This window comes from Temnothorax americanus, unplaced genomic scaffold (assembly GCF_048541705.1).
Source record: "Temnothorax americanus isolate GAGA-0224 unplaced genomic scaffold, ASM4854170v1 Scaffold28, whole genome shotgun sequence".
Taxonomy (NCBI): Eukaryota; Metazoa; Arthropoda; class Insecta; order Hymenoptera; family Formicidae; genus Temnothorax; species Temnothorax americanus.
This window is the reverse complement of record NW_027509421.1, coordinates 1,534,567-1,552,904: the sequence shown is the minus strand read 5'-3', so window position 1 is coordinate 1,552,904 and position 18,338 is coordinate 1,534,567. Positions and strand designations below refer to the sequence as shown.

General features: G+C 45.7%; 2 protein-coding genes across 8 annotated transcripts in view; one reads left to right on the top strand and one right to left on the bottom strand.

The window, feature by feature from the left end:
- Positions 1–18,338, top strand: part of LOC143899679 (cytospin-A) — a 46,589-nt gene that overhangs the window by 25,658 nt on the left and 2,593 nt on the right. For 5 of the 7 annotated variants that reach the window (XM_077410139.1, XM_077410142.1, XM_077410143.1 and 2 more), the window contains 6 exons: positions 9,965–10,331; positions 13,930–14,298; positions 14,388–14,600; positions 14,669–15,124; positions 15,294–15,729; positions 16,065–17,960. In XM_077410139.1, coding sequence (XP_077266265.1) covers positions 9,965–10,331; positions 13,930–14,298; positions 14,388–14,600; positions 14,669–15,124; positions 15,294–15,729; positions 16,065–17,960 — 3,737 coding nt within the window. Of the gene's footprint in view, positions 1–9,964; positions 10,332–12,219; positions 13,324–13,929; positions 14,299–14,387; positions 14,601–14,668; positions 15,125–15,293; positions 15,730–16,064; positions 17,961–18,338 lie in introns of those variants that run through there. The other 2 variants (XM_077410144.1, XM_077410145.1) reach the window with 2 other exon arrangements.
- On the bottom strand, positions 10,491–13,972 carry LOC143899689 (uncharacterized). The gene is made up of 2 exons (XM_077410156.1): positions 13,842–13,972; positions 10,491–12,016 (listed from the first exon to the last, which is right to left on the bottom strand). The coding sequence occupies exons 1-2, from the start codon at positions 13,939–13,941 to the stop codon at positions 11,805–11,807; spliced, it is 312 nt and encodes a 103-aa protein (XP_077266282.1). The 5' UTR covers positions 13,942–13,972; the 3' UTR covers positions 10,491–11,804.

Genomic DNA, 18,338 nt, shown 5'->3' with positions numbered 1-18,338 from the left:
CGAGGTGAACGCCGCGGCACTTGGCGGTCAATTGAGAATTTCCTAGCGCGCGAGCGCGAGTTCTATCTTTTTCTGCCCTTTAATCCTGATTCGTTCGCGCTTGTCGTTTGCATATCGCGAAGCATGAAAAAGTGGTCGGTTAATTAAACGCGCTTAATTAGCGTCATATTTTTGACACAGAATCGACAGACTGATCTTTCCGCCGAAAATATGCTATAGCCAGTTACGTGTCGACCGGTCGATTTTTTGATTATTGATTTATAACGCGAGTTCAGCGAACCCAGACGTTACCTTATAGAAATAAATAAATTGTCAGACTCTGCTGGGCTGGAACGAGTTTCAATGATAATCGACGACGCGTGATAATATATTAACTCGATGCATTTATTTAATCTTGTGACATTTGGAGTGTGGCGAGATCTCTCTATAAGATACGAGAAAACTGATGCATGTTCGTTAATCGTCGATGGGCAGCTAAATGAAAGCTCGAAATCCATAGGAGAGCAGCTATTGAATAAAAATTTTCGGTATCCTTTTTACATGTTATCTAATTCTATCGAGTTTCTTGTAAAAAGAATCGAATTTTGTCCAGGAAATTAAAGGTTTATAAAAATGTAATTAACTGGTCGGGGCCGAAAATGCTTATTTTTCGCGCATTGTCGCGTCAACAACAGATATCGGGATTTTCTTAAACGCGTCACAAGGCGCATTCGCGCGTCTCGCGCGATTCGCATTCGCGCTCACTTTCTCTCATTTCCCGCTCCTCGGCGGTTGGATTTCGCGAATCTTTCGAAATATCGCTTGCGCCGATAAAAGGAGGCGGACAGTCATGCCGCACGATTAAAAACCAGTCTAATCCTCGAAGCTACAATAATATCCCGATGACTGGCGCTATCGAAACTGCTGGTGTCATGTTTGACACTAAGCACCTTCTGTTGGCGCAACAGGTCTCTTTTTTTTAATCGTATCTTAATTTTAGTAAAGGAAATTTGTATAGCTATTTCTAGCAAAAACTTGAAAGGAAATAAATGCGTGCGGAGATATATAGATACATAGCGAAAAATAAAAGTACAACGATGATTGGATTAGAATATTAGTCTTTTCAAGTAGTATGATTTTATTCCAACTTTACAACTAGCAACAAAAAAGTTGATAGATCTGTCTCTGGATTTGAGTTCAATGTTAAACGTCGTCGTCAGGATAACAGGCTTTTGAAATTTACTTATGAACTCGAGAGCCCGCAAAGCGACAGGTGAAGCTTAGCAGTGTGTTATAGAATGGAGCTGGTTCGCAACTTTGTGTCACGAATTTTTTATTTTATTCTTTGCACACGGGAACCTTGAATATTCGTGTTACGCGAAATAACGTTTTTCCTTCAATTTGCAACTGTGGGGATCGAAAAGGATATACGTATGTATCGCGCGCATTTATTTTTAGCCTTTAGAGTTCCTTGACTTTCTTCTATCATATATACATAATGCATGTACCTATCGTACATAAATTTAGTATCGCGTATCTCGAGCATCGCGCGTGCCGCGTAAAATCGTCGCCGACTTTTTGTACCTTCTGGGGTATTCGTTAATACTTGAGCGTCGATGCCCATGTACGCGTGGGTCTCAGGCCCATCGCTACCGACGACCCACTCCGGCAATGAGAGCGGCACTCGGCATCGGCACTGACGGCACTCCGACCCACATACCCAGTGAATCAAAAGTCAATGGGCGGCGCGACGCGCGCCGGCGCCAATGCCGGTGCGTGCGGTGCGTTCGCCGCAATTTACGCCGGTCTCGCGTAAAACCGCGAGAGAAGACATGCACGCGCACGTCGGTCGCGCATGAACTTGCCGTGCCGGAGAGTCGCGCGGGTAACCGGATTCTGGCGAAAGCGGTCCTGGGAGCGCGGTTCACCAGGCAGAAACTCACTTTTCAACGTAATACGTTGCGATCATCAATTGCGATGTCAGGATTATTGCGATGGTTCAAATGCCGACTACATTCATTTCGTCGAAAGCATGCATCAAGACTACTTTCAAAAGATGATTTTGAAATTAATTTTGAAAGTATCTAAATTTATGTTGAAGAATCGAAAGTGAAGAATAGCAGTTTATAATTTTAGGTTTTTCTTAACAATTATATCAGCTTGGACGTAAATATTATTACAAAATAATTAGAGGAAAGTCCCCTATTATGAGACAGGATCCTAATATGAGATACGTTAAGCTAAAAGGCCCTATATAGGCCCCATCTGTTGATCCCATCATAAAAAAAACCCCGCCATCTCATATTAGGTTGCCTATCTCATAATAGAGGGGACTTTCCTCTATTAAATAGCTAGATTTTTTATTTTCTTAACTTTGTTTCTTCAATATATAACATTGGACAACTCGATCTGTCGAGCATTGAATTTAATTGTACAATACCAAAATATTTTTACGTTATATCGTATAAGAAATTATCGCTGAAGAGCTGAGAAACCCGTCAGACTCGACTCGTATATAATAATCCATTGGAAAATCTGAAAAATGAAAACGCTGGGACAGAATGATAAGTGCGTAATGATTTTACAAGAAGGGGCTCTATTCCAAAGTCCATCGACATCCTGCGATCCCAGTGGCGTCTGCGCCCGATTTAACGACGTGGTAAGAGCGAAGGAACATACAATCGTGATGTATCGAGCGTTTAAACGCTGTCCCTTGGTCCGCGAGGCGGATGGGATCCGCTCGACAGAGCGGCCACTGTGCGCCGAGCGATTAAGCGGCCTCCGTCGCGCGGAGGAAACGAGTGGCTCTAAACGAAAGGGTCTCCGAAGAAGGGCAGGAGCCAATTGACTTCTCTCGCGTCCGAGAGAGAGAGAGAGAGAGAGAGAGAGAGAGAGAGAGAGAGAGAGAGAGAGAGAGAGAGAGAGAGAGAAAGGAACGATGAGACGAGCACGCGAGTGACGTCGTTCGCTCTCGAAAGAAATGCCGGATCTTATCGCGACGCTTCCATCCGGGTGTCGTTCTCGCCTCGTCGATCGTCGTGAACTTCTGGAGGTGCAGGACGGTTCGGAAGATCACCGCGAATCTCATAAAGAGATATTCTCTAATAAAAATCTGATGAAAATCAGAGCGAGAAAAATAACAAAAAATGTACAGCTCGAGGAACCGTATCACGTTCACATCACGAGCACGACATGCGTGTGTGATATACGACTGTTACAATATCTTGTAATATTTGTTTGCGCATATGGCTGTGCCGAGAACGTTTGCTGAGCAATAAATATGACGCTATTTTTTCTCGCTCTTGTATCTCCCGTTTTTTCCCGTTTCTTGAGAGAGATTTCGTCTCTCTTGTCACCCAGGCAGTTTTTTCTTTTTCTTATAGGCATCTAGTTTCGTGGAGAAGTTCCATTCTTGCGTAGTCTGCGACGACGCGCGCATCTCCGCCGTTGCTTTCTCTCTCGATTACGACAATTGCATAATTCTAATGCGCGATTCGAAGACATTTATCTCTCTCCAACTAGAAACACCTTTATGGACAGAGTGACGTCAGCGGTCGATACTTTTCTCGAACAAGCCGGCTTGTATCCTACACCTTGCGATAAGGAATATCTACTTATGTCTCGTTCGAGCGAGATAAAGGGTATATATGAGCGAGCCCGAGGCCGTTCGACAAAACGGAGTCGTTTTTTTCTCTTTCAAGCGTTCGCCTTACACCTCTGATGATAACGCTTGAAAATGGAGTAGAATTTCATTTCATTCCAGAATTTTTTATTCATCGAAACAACGCGATGCTGTAATAACAACAATGATTTTGCAAATAAAAGTACTGCGATGATAAATCAATCGTAATTGAAATAAGAAACAACGCGGAGATACGAAATATCGCAAGGCGCCGCTTTATCATATAACATTTAATTTTATCTTTCCGACAACGAGGAAAGAATAAATTTTGAACTCCAAGCAGTAAATTTACCATCCATAATTTTCTCTCTTCGCGGAATATTCTTGCCGGGAAGTTAAATACATTTTAAATTGAATTGCTAGTGGAGAATCAGAGATACTGGATTGTGAATTTAAAGCACGTTTAAATTAGCGACGCGCGCGATTTCGTATGCAAATGTGTTTGCTCTCAGGTGAGGCGACGTAATTCACGAGAGACGCGGACAAACACTTTTATCTCGGACTGCGATTGCGATGTATAAATTTCCAGATGAGGCTATGCTCATCGAATTCGACGACGACGACGACACACGTATCGTCTGCGCGCTCTGCATGAAATTTAAATCGTATCGCAGCCTTCGGCTCCGGTATGCGCGCTTAAATAACTGCTTACGCATCACCGTGATACGATATCGAAATATTAATGGCCGGATGAATAACGATTAATAAACAGATCCGTGAATTTCGAGGCGCAGAGACGAGTTTTTTTTTTCCTGAAGGCCTGAATTGACGTCCACGAATCGGCGCGATTCCGATTATAAATTCGCTGGTGTCTGCCGAACATAAAGCTTAACGTAAAATTGTCCAGTCAATTTTTATTCCGAATAACTTATTCCTCTCAATAAAACTATATACATATAATCTGTCATTCTTCATTTACAGTCTTAATTTAGACGATTAATTATTTTTACATATCATGTATTTTTAGTAGATCTCTTTTAAGCCAAGGTAGGCCAGAATGCAAGATTGTAATATATAATATACAATAATTCGAGTTATTTATATAAATCTAAACTACAATCAAGTCTCACACACGCGCGTGCATAGATTTTCCAGTTATATTCGTCTCCAGTGGAAATTTATATTCTGCTTTTAATGACCGAATGTAATATGCTTCATTCTAACGGGCGCAAATTTCTATCGGCATTCATCGTAACGGAATCTCATCGAACGGTCCGCGAATGCCGCACGAGGACACAGTGCCGTCTCTGTTCCGCGTTATCTCATCGATCGCGCGATCAGACAGAGAGCTTCACGGCTCGATCACTTCGTCTTCTGGATTCTGGACGTTGCTGTCGCGCGAGCGAGGACTCGTCACGTCTCGCCACGTGTTACGAAAATCGACACCGCACTGATTCGCACAAAGAGCAACCGTTGTTGTTTATTTCGTCCGCTTGGTCACTTGGGATCGGGATCGACGGGTCGAGAGCCATTGGATAATATAGAGCTGCGATACAAAAGCCTCCATACCGTTTTGAGAGACAAAATAATTCATGAAAGTGTGAGAGAAGCTTGGAAGTGAGATTTTAGTTCAAAATTAAATGAATAATTTTTTAATTCACACGCACGTTCGTTGCGCGTGCGCATTTATATCTGAAAAGTACAACATTATTATGACATAACTGCATATTTTCCTGAACAGCCGTTCACACTTCCTTTCTTCTCTTCGTGATATACTTACGGCTCGGATTTCTACTCCTTGCGCAGTATTCTTACTTTTCCTCGTTCTCAATGCGAGATATTCTTGCAGAGAGCGAAATCTAAGATCGTGCCGAAGCGATTGTGCGGGAAATCTGGAGTACATATTGCAGCCCCGCACATGCACATTTTTACTCGTGCAGGCCATTAAAGCGGCTCATATACCCGCTGACGAGGAGAGCTCGTCGAGGGACCGTCGTCGTCGAGGAGTGTCGTATTTCCGTCGGCCGGAAAAACGCATACATACCGGTTTGCCCCGGGCGGAGGTTCGGCGCGCGTGCAAATACAACCTTACCCGGGCCCTCCCCCCGGCGTGTGGCCCCTGCGGGATATGGGGCCCCCGTATCCCGTATCGCGGACGAATGATTTTACCGCACACGCTATGTGCATTCGTCTTTCTTTCAATTCCATTTTTCTTCGTCGAGCTGCGTCAAACTTTTATTATTGAGACACCTTTGCTCGAAATTTCTTTAAAATAAATTTGTCAAATAAAAGAATCTAGATTTTTCTCGAAATCATGTTAGCTCTGTCAGTAATACTCCCACACAATATTCCCCCATTAGTGAATCGTTTTAACGATTTAATGTTCTCCGTTACATTTTCTCATAATTGTGTCTATACTTTACGAAGAGGGAATTCTGATATAAACTTAGATTCACGTTTCCGCTGCGTGTCCAAAGCTAACTCCGATTTCTAATTTCTTATGTTTACCGTTCTGATAAATTTCGGGAGTTTATGGCCCCGTATAGAACCGGCACCGGCACACTAATAGTCACGTCGTAAACGGTATCACGAATGCCTTTACGACTGACGCATCGACAATAACTAAACACGGCCGATAGCAATATCTGCCTGTCATTCGACCATCTAGCGAGCGGCGAACGGTTAGGCTTGACGTTTCGAGCATTCCATTCTGCTCCTCCGGCGAGCTCCACTCAGCGATAAAAACTTCTTTGTTCTCCTCGTCTAGAGTACAGTTACGAGTACTCGTCGAGATGATCAAACTACATTGTCTATATACGTGCATGCAGCTACAAGTGTATAAAGCGCACGTAGATTTCAGACATTTGACTTTAGCGTGATTTTGAAAAACATGCATATAGCGAGCGATCAAATCGAGATAGCGCTGCATCATAGGCACGTCTGCAAATAATGAAGAACGTACCCGCGGAATGACAAGAAGAGATTTATCTACCTCGCGTCTCGTATATTGCGAAGGCGAAGGAGACCTTTCGGCCACCGGGTACATACCATATGTCGACCGTATGAGAAAACTGGTCGACCGGTGAGACGTCTGCGGATTCCGTGTGGCCTCCTTAAGCAGCTCCTCCGCTTCTCTCTGCCCTTCCCTTCCCTTCCCCGATCGTGCCATCCTCGACGGCGATGAGGCGCGTACCCGTTCCCAAGAGCTCGACGGTTGTCTCTCTCGTCCCACCCAGCCCATCCGAACAATTATCTCTCTCTCTTTCACTCTCCTGTCTCCCTCTCTCTCTCTCTCTCTCTCTCTCTCTCTCTCTCTCTCTCTCTCTCTCTCTCTCTCTCTCTCTCTCTCTCTCTCTCTCCCCCCTCTCTCCCCCTCTCTCTCTGATCGAAAATCGACGCGATTCCGAGTGATCGGAGCGCGTCAAAGGGCAATCGGCCGTGTAGCAGTCGATCGGAGATTGCTAATCCGCGATTACTACGATCGACTCTTACCTCCAACCCTTTCCTCATGTTATATGCGTATACACAACGCATCTTAGATTCTGCTCTCCGCACAGAATTTAATTTAACGAATCCGTTATCAACATTTCGCAAATTGTATCCAATTTAGACGTTGGTCTTCTTAGATCATGTTTCGTTCAATGCGCAGCCCTAAAATTTTAAAAATTAAGTTGATAGGATATAGTCAGTGATTAGGTATTGAATTTTCAGAGGCTCATGCGACGCTCTCTGAGTAGAGAAAAGAATTTGTTCAGTGTTCGAGAAAGGATGTCTGTTCGTCAAAATTAATCTACATTGTTGAATATAATAAGAACGCGCAAATTAGCATTTACATTTAAGTTTCAAAGATTCGCGTGTAATTTAATTCGAGGTACTATCCAGCGTCGCGCATCCCACGTGGCATCTGTACTCTCTCGGTCTGGACAGCCTATTCCCCGAGTGGCCCGCAATTACGCTCTTTAAAAGGCGACGCATGGATCACGAGGGAATTCGCGACGATCGAGGAGAATTCCTCAATGGCCGACGAATGCGGCGGTCCAAGTGCGAGACCTCTCTGGCTGCATTTACAACTCGTTGGCCCTTCGTACAGCGAGTCCGGCGAGGCGGCCGCCTAAGAAAAGCCTTGGTCGGCCGGCAGCGGAAAGGAGAGAAGAGGGATGGAGCAGAATTATGGGAGGGGAACGATTGTCGGGCTCGTGTATTCAGTACTCGATGCACCGTCGCGCGGTGTGCGTCGTCGCTGGTGCTCCACGACCGGTCGAATCGAATTATCATCGTCCAAGTTCCTCGACGTCCGGGATATCGTCGGGAGGACGCGTCCCCCGGGAATCATCCACCTGGGCAAAAATATTAACGGGGAAACGGGTATCTGACCGGGGATCGACGTCGACTCCCCTTCGCTTGGCTGAATTCCGATCGTTCTTGCGAGGACCGTCTCGTCGACCGTCCTTGGGGATCCTTGAGAGGTCCGCGCCTCCGCAAGGACATTCGGCCGTCCTTCCGCGGCGTGCACGGCGAAACGTCTCGCGGTCGTTGGCCGAATCCGAGAGCAACAAGTGGTCGCGCCACGCGACGAGACTGACGTCTCTCGTTCGGTTACTCCGGAGTCGCCTCTGTTCCTCCCGACGACGGGGCAGCACTTCCCCGAAAGAGAAAAGGAGGAGGAAGCGGCGAGGACTCTCTCGACGGCGATCGAGGAAGAAAGTGGCTCGAGGCCGCTCGCTTCCACGCAACGAATCTTGGAATTCCTCGGCGAAGTGCGCGCCACACGATGCGGCGATCGTCTGTCCGTGTCGTGTAACACGTCGCCGTCGCCGATCGGCGCGTCCTGAAACGGAAGGATAACGAGAGAAAGCCGGCTCCTGATGGGCCCAAGCCGTGCCAAGATCGCCGGCGGTGCTGGAGACGCGCGATAATGCTGCTCGGTGAAATTGGCGGAGCGACGATTCCTGCGCGACACGCGCACTGGCGGCTGAACGCGAGACACGCACTTGGACGCGTCCCGAGGGAACGGAGTTGATACATAGGAATCTGATTAGCGCGTGTGGCTGATGCTCGTCGCGCGAACCGAATGACCCGGAGACTGGCGAGAATAATAAGTTTTTCTATCTACACGTTCGGCTGATGTCCGTGCTGGATTTGGTCGCAGATCTGATGACTTTTGAGGGAACGACTGAGTGATCTGTTGAGGATTCTGTTGAAAGTGTATCGGACTTTAAACGCGATCGAGGAACTCTCATTGCGAATTTCGGGATCGTTCTTCAGAGACACTAATTATACAGACATGAGTTATCTGTCTTTATCTAAATTGATGACGGCTCACTCTCGAGCGTGTCGAGATTGAAGTGCTACGATTTTGGGAGGTGTTTCCGATCAGAAACAATTTCCCCTCAAAGTGACGCTAATGGATTAAATAATTCCCGATTAGGATAAGAGTTCCAAGTAGATTATCGGAGTGCATTCTGAATTCGAAGGGATCTCGTGAAGTTGGGATCGTCCTTCGGAGAAACCAATTATACAAACATAAGTTATCTGTTTTTATCTAGATTGATGACGGATCACTCTCGAGCGTGTCGAGATTGAAGTGCTCCGATTTTGCGATCAGAAGCAATTCGCCCCTCAAAGTGACACTAATCACGTGGATATGGATTAAGTGATTTCCGATTAGGATCGACAATAAAAGTTCTGAGTAGACTATCGGAGTGCATTTTGAATTCGAAGGAATCTCGTTGTTGCGAAGTGCTGATCTAAATCTTCTGTTTGTTTTTTTTTAACGTAATGTGACGTAAATGCAATCGGAAAGCTATATATTGATTTAAAGAACATTTTTAAAATGAACTGACATCTCCGGCGGGGCACACGTGCGACCACCGCCCACCGAAAACGTCTCCGTTCAGTCGTCTCGACGCATCGCGTCCTTCCGCGCGAATCCAATCGAGAGACAGAAACTGCTTATCAAACGCCCCCGCGCTCGCGATAGCTCGCCGGCAACTCGTATCCGTGACCTAGCGATGATTACGTTCGTTACGTCGTAACCGGAGGAGACGCGACAGGATGACGGTCGTGCCGACCCGCTCGCTCCTCTCCTCGCCCGAGTTCTGGAAACGCTCGCTAACGGGAACGACGATGTCATCGTTCGTTGACGGCGAGGGTCGGTCCAGGTCGTAGGCGTTCCTTCTCGTCGACGAGACTCGACTCGAAAAAGAAAATCATCCCGTTTCGCGCTGTTGCCCCCCCCTCTCTCTCTCTCTCTCTCGGACTCTCCCCGAAGTTTTCTTGTCGTGCCACGAGAAACAGGATCGTCTGAATTAGCGCGGCGACCAATCGAGTGACCATGATGAAGTTCAAATTGCTGTTTCGCAGAGGACAGCCTAGCCAGCAGCAGCAGCAGCAGCAGCAACAGCAACAGCAGCAATCGGCGCAGCAGCAGCAACAGCAACCGGCGCCGCTGCGCCAGGCGCCAAGCGCCTCCTCGCTGGAGGCGAAGAGCGACGTCTCGCCGACCGGGAACAACTGGGCCGGCTCCCTGGGCAGCAAGGAGCCGGCCAGACCCAAGGTGACGACGACGTCGTCGAAGGGCCCCGCTGCCAAGGCCTCCAAGATGCAAGAGCTGGAACGCGAGGTCGAGGCTCTGCGTAAGGATCGCACGCGTCTCGAGGCGAACTTGCGCGACGCGACGTCCGATGTTCAGAATCTGCGCGAGCTGCATGCCGAGCTGGCCGCCTTCAAGGTAAGCGTCCGAAAAACCCAGCATCGAATCGACAAATAAATTTCTGACTATTCAGGAGCGATTGTTATAACTAGTTATACATAAATATATATCTGTACCTTAGAGGTAAATAATATCGTATCTCCATTATTATGAATTCAGAGAAAACAAGGTTTAAAGTTTCAAGTAGGAAAATGATATGTTTTTTTAGATATAAAATAAAAGTAGCACAACTCTTGATTTATTAAGTTTTTAATAAAGTAATTTAACTGACATGTTTTTAATGGTACGACTGTCAATAACACGCTGTACCTGATTTAAAGATTAGGCACCATAAAAATTTTCAACACGACTTTCTTTTAAACATATTGTACTTAATAATTAGTAATAATATACATAAGATGCTTTACTATTACGCAATTTCAGCTCCTGTTATATTGAAAAATGTATTAACTCCATATTTTGACAAAAACTGGAGATGTGATTCTTTACTTCTAAAATACATATGTGTGCGTTCGATATTTACAAAATATCGAAAGCGTGACGATTATTCATAGAAGTCATATCTATAGCCACTCACTGGTTCATTCCCTGTTTATTTACGATTTCTCTACATTTACACTTGCATTTCCATTATTTGTATAATATCATGGTTTGTTTTCGATGCTAAAAAGGATGTACTTAAAAAAAAAAAATGTACCATAGGTGTATCCTAATATATTCTTAATTACCTTTATTATTCCTTTCGACATGCTTTTGAATTGTCTTTCATTTAAAATTAAAAATAATCGTTGTCTTTCAAGCATTGTCTCATCTCCAAGATTTCATACCTATAATATAAGATAGTCAACGGTAGCTTAAATTCGTCCCGATGGCGAAAAGATTCGAAGAAGTTTTTTCTTTATCAGAAGCGAAAGAGTGATATAAATAAACGCGTTGCCACACGAACACCTTCACACAATCCGATATTATTCTGTAATAATATCTCGCGCTTGTCCTTCTCCTCGTTTCGCGCACTGCCCGACCGAAAGTATACCGAAACCAACTTTAGCGCGCTATTTTGGATATGCGGTTACCTTGTTATGCAGAGAGGCAGAATCTTTTATTGCTTATTTTATAGAATCAATATTATTCAATATGCACACACACACACACACACACACATAGAGCTCTGACTTTAAATATAGAAATTTCGAGTACTTCTGATATCTCTCTCTATTAAAATTCGATCACGCGCAATAATTTTCTTTCTATTTGTGACGTTAATTGATCTTTCCGAACAATTTGCTAGAATTAAATCGATAAACCGACGTAATTCTTATAAAATTCAAAATCTGTTAATTCAGCTGCGGAAAATATCCTCTCCGCCGCATTTCAGACGTAACGTATCATCGATACTCCATTTCTGTCGGCTGAAAAATAATAACGTGCGGAATGTAAGTAAGGCGCATTTTAAGCTAGCGATTGCGACGCAAAATGCGCTCGATGAATGAATTATGTCGCGCCGCACCGTCGCTCTGATTCATCTGTACAGTTGACGTTTCTCGCATCAATTCCTTTCCCCCTTCGCAAGTGTGCGCCGTACCTGGCGTGCTCCTTGCACACGTGCATACCTGCGCCGTTCCCTCCCTCCTCTCGGGGCTTTTTTTCTTTCACGTCCCGTACAAGGAAGGCGACGTGAGGCACGGTCGAGGACGACTGGGCGGCTGTAAAAATATCCACTTTGCATCTAAATTACGCTTAAATAGATCGATCCAGTAAAAAAAACACTGCCGCTCCTCTTCTCTCGTTAAATCGCCGGTGTTTCGGCGCTACAGGGTGTCAAAAATTTACGTAATCGGGGTGCAACAGATTTCTACCTCGATCAATTCAGAGTCGATGCCCCTTCGAAGTTTAATCCAATTATTCTTTCAATTTTTCAACATCCGATGTCAATTATTTCGACATCTAAGTTCCAAATTATGAATTTCTATTGAGAAATTGTGCTGTACTCTCTCTCTCTCTCTCTCTCTCTCTCTCTCTCTCTCTCTCTCTCTCTCTCTCTCTCTCTCTGCAATTTAATCCATCGAAAGAGATCTTTCATTTTTATAATCTTGAACATTTCTCTAATCTCCACAAATATACACTGTTAAATTCGTAATTATTTTATATGTAATTGTTATAATTAAATTATATTCAATTTGAATCATTTTTAACTATTCTTATAGGTTGCCACTGCTCCTACTCGATATGTCGTTAATTTAACTAAACCAAGGAGTTAAGGGGTGGAGTTAAAAAAGTTTCTCGAAGAATCCCTCGCCAAGATATCTTCGGCCCGGAACACTGCGCGAAAACAATCCCATTGTTGTTCTCTCTCGGGTTTCTTTTACCTGCAAAATCTTCACATTTTTCCGCAATCGTCACGCTTGACGCTTGTTTCAGCCCGACCGCATAAAAATCCGCAGCTATTCTCAAAGAATACTCTACGTTCTGCAAAGCTATATCGCAGGGTGTGCGGTGCACGGTGCACCCTCCGTGTCATTACCCCCTCCCCAATAATCGTTGCTGGGACGATTGCGAAACCCCCCTTTCCGTTACGCAATCGAATTCAATTTTCGACGCTGCGAGATGGAAAATTCGCGAGTCGACAAATCGCGTTTCTCTCGTCGCCGCGAACAGCCGGGATCAGCGGGGGTATCATTTTCGGCCGGCCGCGGCGCGGCGTCGGGATCTGAACTCGGCGGAAATTATACCGGTTTCAGTCCCGGAGCTCGTGTAACCGACGTAACCGTTAGAACATTAGAGCGAGAAAGACGGAGAGCAGTGGAGGGGGCGAGAGAGAGAGAGAGAGAGAGAGAGAGAGAGAGAGAGAGAGAGAGAGAGAGAGAGGGCACGAAGAGTCGTTTTTGCGTGCTTGAAAGCGGAGCCAGAGGGCGTAGAGCGCGGCGGGGATGTTTACGCTGTTTACGCAGGAAGAGAGCCGGGGAGGCCGAGCGGATCCGATATGAAGAAGCGTTGCTTCTCGTCGCCCACGGTAAACCCCCTCGCCCGTCCTGACGTAGAACCGCGGGAGCCCCGTTTCCCCCTGCCCCCCGTCGCGATCGCCGTCGTGTGAACGTCGCGGAGTTCCGTCCTACCGGCGTTGAACCGTCTCCGCGTCGCACGTCGTTTGACTCTAACCTCGAATCCGGATTGGCTCCGTGTCGCAACCCCCCTCGCCCGCCCGCCCCCCCCCCCGCGTCGGTCGGTGCGTTATTTACGCGTCGTTCCTCGTGCGCCTCTGTTTTTCCTCGAAACGGGGGGGACGAGGGACGGGGGACGCGAATGTTATGATCGCGAACTGTCACGATTGTTTTCCCACGCTTTTTCCGAGCCCCTCTTCTCGGAGTGTGTCTCGTGCGAGGATATTGTAGCCCCCTATGTGCAAAAAGATCACGATACAGATATAGCTGTTAAACGTCGATTTACGGTCGTAAATAAGCAATTGCAGATGTTCTTTCGTTGTAGACACTGCGTTAGAACCTCATTTTGCTTGAAATATTGCATGCCTACCTTGAAACTGCTCCGTTCTATCGATCTCACGTTGATTAAGTTTGAGTCGTTGATTAACGGTGTTTGTATTTGTCGCTTTGACACATAGGAGCAGCATCATCTGGAGCTAGAGCGTCTTACTGAAGAGAACGAAGCTCTTCGCGTTCGTCTCAGGGACGTGGCGCACTCTCCGCTGTCGGATTCGGAGAAACAGCAGCTGCTGTTAGATGCCTCGAGGCTCCACAACTCCGCGCCAGCCTCCATCGCCATTCCTCAGGACGATGGTTCTGCACACAATGCCGGCACACCTCAGGAAGGAGCTCAGTGCACCACTCCGGACTGGGACAAGCACTCCTCCAGCTCGATGTCCGAGGTTTCGGTTGCGTGCTTGCAGGACAGGATCCTGCAAATGGAGGAAACGCATTATTCCACAAACGAAGAATTACAGGCTACCATTCAAGAATTGAGTGACTTACAGGTACGATTCTATCTTGTTAATATTGAAAAAAAAAACATTGTACGGAAATGAGAATACAAGTTTTTAACTAATTAATGCCAATCACACAGGCACAACTGACCGAATTACAAGCGGATAATGAAAGGCTAACAGAGGAGAAAGGAGTTCTTTTGGAGTCACTGTGTCGTCAAACAGAGAAGCTAGAAGACTCCCGTTCCAAGGTTGACACTTTGCAGGGACTACTTTTAAGGGAGGAACAGCCACAGGAAGCATCCAAAGGTTACAATACAGAAAGGGAACAGAAACTTGTAGACCTCCTGAAAGTGAGTGCGCTAACGTTATATGTGTAAACAGGAAATGGGCGATTGCTGATTTATTCGTATGGTTATAGAGTGCGCAAGAGGAACGAGAGACTCTGCTTCAAAAGCAGGAGGAGTTGACGAGTGAACTGAAGAGTCTGAGAGCGACTGCTGACGCTAGTGCGGCAGAGACTGAACGCTTGACGAAATGCGTCGAATTACTGGAGGCGTCAGTGGACGCAGCAAACGTCGAACGAAAGCAGTTGGACTTAGAATTGGCGGAAGCGAGGCAGGAGGGCGCGAATCGCAGTATAGAGATCAGTAGATTGGCGACTTTGTTGGAGAACGCGCGAGCGAAGATCGAGGAGTTGGAGCAATCGAGGCAGCTGGAGAACAAGAGCGAGGCGGACGAACTGCTAGATGCGGCCAGAAGGGAGAAGGACACACTCGAGACGCAGGCAGCAGCATTGCAGGAACAGTTGGCGCGCTCACATTGCGACCACGATCGATTGAGGGATCAATACTCGCAGCTTCAGGAAGAATATAAAGTATGTTTGTTTTGTATGTGTAGAAAAGACACAAACTTGAAATTTTTCAAGCAATTTTGATCGAGAAAGCGACTAGTTTTCCTTAAAACTGTGAAAATGTAGAAGTAAACTTTTTCGTTTGTGTAAATAATCAATCAAGGAAATAGCTTTTATACAAATGAAATTTCAGGTGGCTCGAAATAATGCGAAATCCGCTATAGACGACCTAGAATACAGGCTGAATCAGTTGAAGGATGAGCGACTGTCCGTGAGCACGGAACTGCAGCTCGTCCGAGATTCCTTGGCGGAATTGCAGACGCAATGCCAACGGCACCTGGAGGATAAGCGGGAGCTGAAAGCCGCACTGAGCGAGGCGCAACGAAGAGAGCGCGAAGCGCAAACGCGTCAGTACGAGTTGGAGCGCGCGTTGGCCGACGAGCGTAAGCTGAGACAGGAGGAGAGCGCGGAGTGGGAGCAGTTCCAAACGGACTTGCTGATGACCGTGCGAGTTGCCAACGACTTCAAGACCGAGGCTCAGAGCGAGTTGGAACGCGTGGTAATGGAGAACAAGGCGCAGAGAGATAAGCTGAGAGCGCTGGAGGCACAACTCGATAAACTTAACAAAGGTAAACAAACGGGAACGGTCGACTTCTCTTAAAACAGAAACTGTTATGTGATAGTATATTGTGATACGTGACGAACGTCCAGGATTGTGAAGATTTAATAATAACACGGTAAAAAAAATTGTATATGATATACTAACACATAATACTCTCTAGGCAAAAGAAAACATACGAGGAATTTAGTAAATATTGTCGGAAAAAGGGATATTTCTCAATAGAACGAAATTTACCGCGAACATTAATTTTGTTAAATCTATTTCACATATATAGCTATTTTGTTAGTAAGTTTTATTAATTTTGTAATTGTTCCTTTTTTCCTCAATCGGACTGCGTACTAGATAGCACTGTAGTGAGTTGCAAGACACTCGATGTCACTAGCGGGAATAAAGAGAAAATGGCGAGTGTTTTATTAAAGCGTGGTCGAATGATTTTAAAAAAGCGTTGCGACGCGAGAAAGCACGCGTTACGAAATGGCTTATTCAAAGCAACGATGAGTGACTGGGACTCACATAAAGCGAGGCTTCAGGATGTCGATACCGCGAATCAAGACGAACCCGGTTTGCCGAATGATAATCTGCCTACCAACACAACTGGCGCATCAACACTCAAGGAAGCTATCAAATTGGAGGACAAATTGATTTCCGGCGAGGAGATTGAATTCTGTCCTGCGTATCGCATCGACAGCCGAAATACTGAATGCGCCACCGATGATCCAGTTGAGCGTTTAGCGAGTGAGAATTCGAGACAATCAAAACCCTCGAGGAGCGATACGTCAAAGTTCTACGTGAACAATATTGAACTGGATAAGGCTCCTCACAATCCATCTGATAAATCTCTAATAATTGCGGAAGATTATCCGAAACTGTACATTACCGTTACGGGCACGTCCGATAAAGACGCGATAGCCAAGAGTGCCTTATTAAAAAGTATTCGCAGTATTCAAAATGGCAACGGAGATTCGTACGGCATTAACATTTCGAACAGTCGATTCTTCGTGCCGAAGGATTACATATTTTCCGGTGTGGAAAGCGCGATGAACGACCTGAAATTCGAGGTCGATCCGGAAATGGGGAAACTGTTGCAGAGAAGTTACAGCAGTCCGCAAGTCAACAGGAGTTCGCCTACTCTAGCCATCATGGACGCTGGTCCGTCGTCTTTAGATAATACAACTGCGGAAACTTTGACTGTGCCGAGCGACGCGATAAAACAACGGGCAGATTCAGACGTCAGGAGTGCAAAAGCGCTTTCAGATTCAGCCGTGTGTTTAAAATCAAAAGAAAGCGAGAAAAATGAGCAAAGGCAAAGGCTGTTTTTGAAAAAACGTGAATCAAAACCGAGCTGCGAGATAATTGACTCGAAACCAAAAACGACCGCAGAATCACAAATTAGATTTCATACCAAATCATTAGATGAATTTGATAATTGTCGTCGTATACATGAAAACGAAGAAAAATCACAGGAAATGAGATATGAATCTTCTCTGGTAAAAGCGTTTCACTTAAAAAACGAAGCAACAGAACGAGAAACATGCAATAATCAGTTATGGACAGCGAAACACGTGATCATCGATCCTATGCCAGGGGATAAAAAAGTTTTTGATATGCTCGAGGAATCGAAAATACCAAGCTCGCTCAATGAAAATATCGAAATAAAGTCTCCGAAATCTATGAATACAAATACTGAATGTGAGAAAATAAAGAGTTCTCACGATATATTAAGTGCTCCTCTAATGAGACGGAAATCGTATCCGTTGTTAACGCCCTCGGAAATCGCGTATAAATCAAAATTTCTCTCATCGATTCCAATTGTTTCATCGGACACACCGGGAAGAACTTTGAGTGTTGATTCGGAGAAAGAAACGGAGATCTCGGAACCATTGAAGTATTCCGTTAACGAAGAAAAAGAAACCGGATCTTCAGCGTTTAGCGAACAGTTACAAGAAGCAAAGTGCTCGAGTCCGAGCGAGACCAATCGATTGAATCGCATAAGATTCCTGCAAGGTAACACACAGGCAAACGAGAACAATTCTCAGATTGAGAAAGCGACTCCTTCCGAAAGTAAGCTTCGCGCAACGAGCGAGGAAGTGTCGCAAAGTAATGCGGACTTGGAGTCGGATCTACCCCCACCGATGGGACGGACGTCATCCTTAAGAGATAAGTTTGAGACGATCGTAGAGGACGTGGAATTGAGGACGCTGCCGGGACGGCGCTCGCAAATAAGCGAGTCTTGCGACCGTAAGTCGCTCTCTTAAATGTGGGAACCGCTTGCATCGCAAAAATTCGGCCTGTTGTCCGTCCCGGCTCCCCGATTTAGGCGAAGAATGCAAAATGCGTATCTTCGCAACGCTAGCACCTACATTGTGCCGCTCGTGTTGTCCCTGGTTAACTGTCACCCGGCTTTCTTTGTGTTTCTCGATCTCTCGGCATCTTTACACGCTATGATATACTCGCTTATTTATCTATCTTTATGTTTCTATCATGAAATCATCATTTTGTCCCTACTGAATTAATCCGTACGAGCGTGCCATTTTCCATCCGTGAAGTGAGGGGACTTTCGTCCAAGTATATTAATTACCGATTATCTGTGCTTTATTTTACGTACAAACTTACGGC

What these genes read in the sequence shown, in the direction of transcription:
- LOC143899689 (XM_077410156.1), bottom strand. Translation starts at nt 13,941, where the DNA reads ATGATGCTGCTCCTATGTGTCAAAGCGACAAATACAAACACCGTTAAT. An exon ending in TAGAACGGAGCAGTTTCAAG is followed by an intron (nt 12,017 to 13,841) that starts GTAGGCATGCAA and finishes ATATTTTTACAG; the next exon opens with CCGCCCAGTCGTCCTCGACC.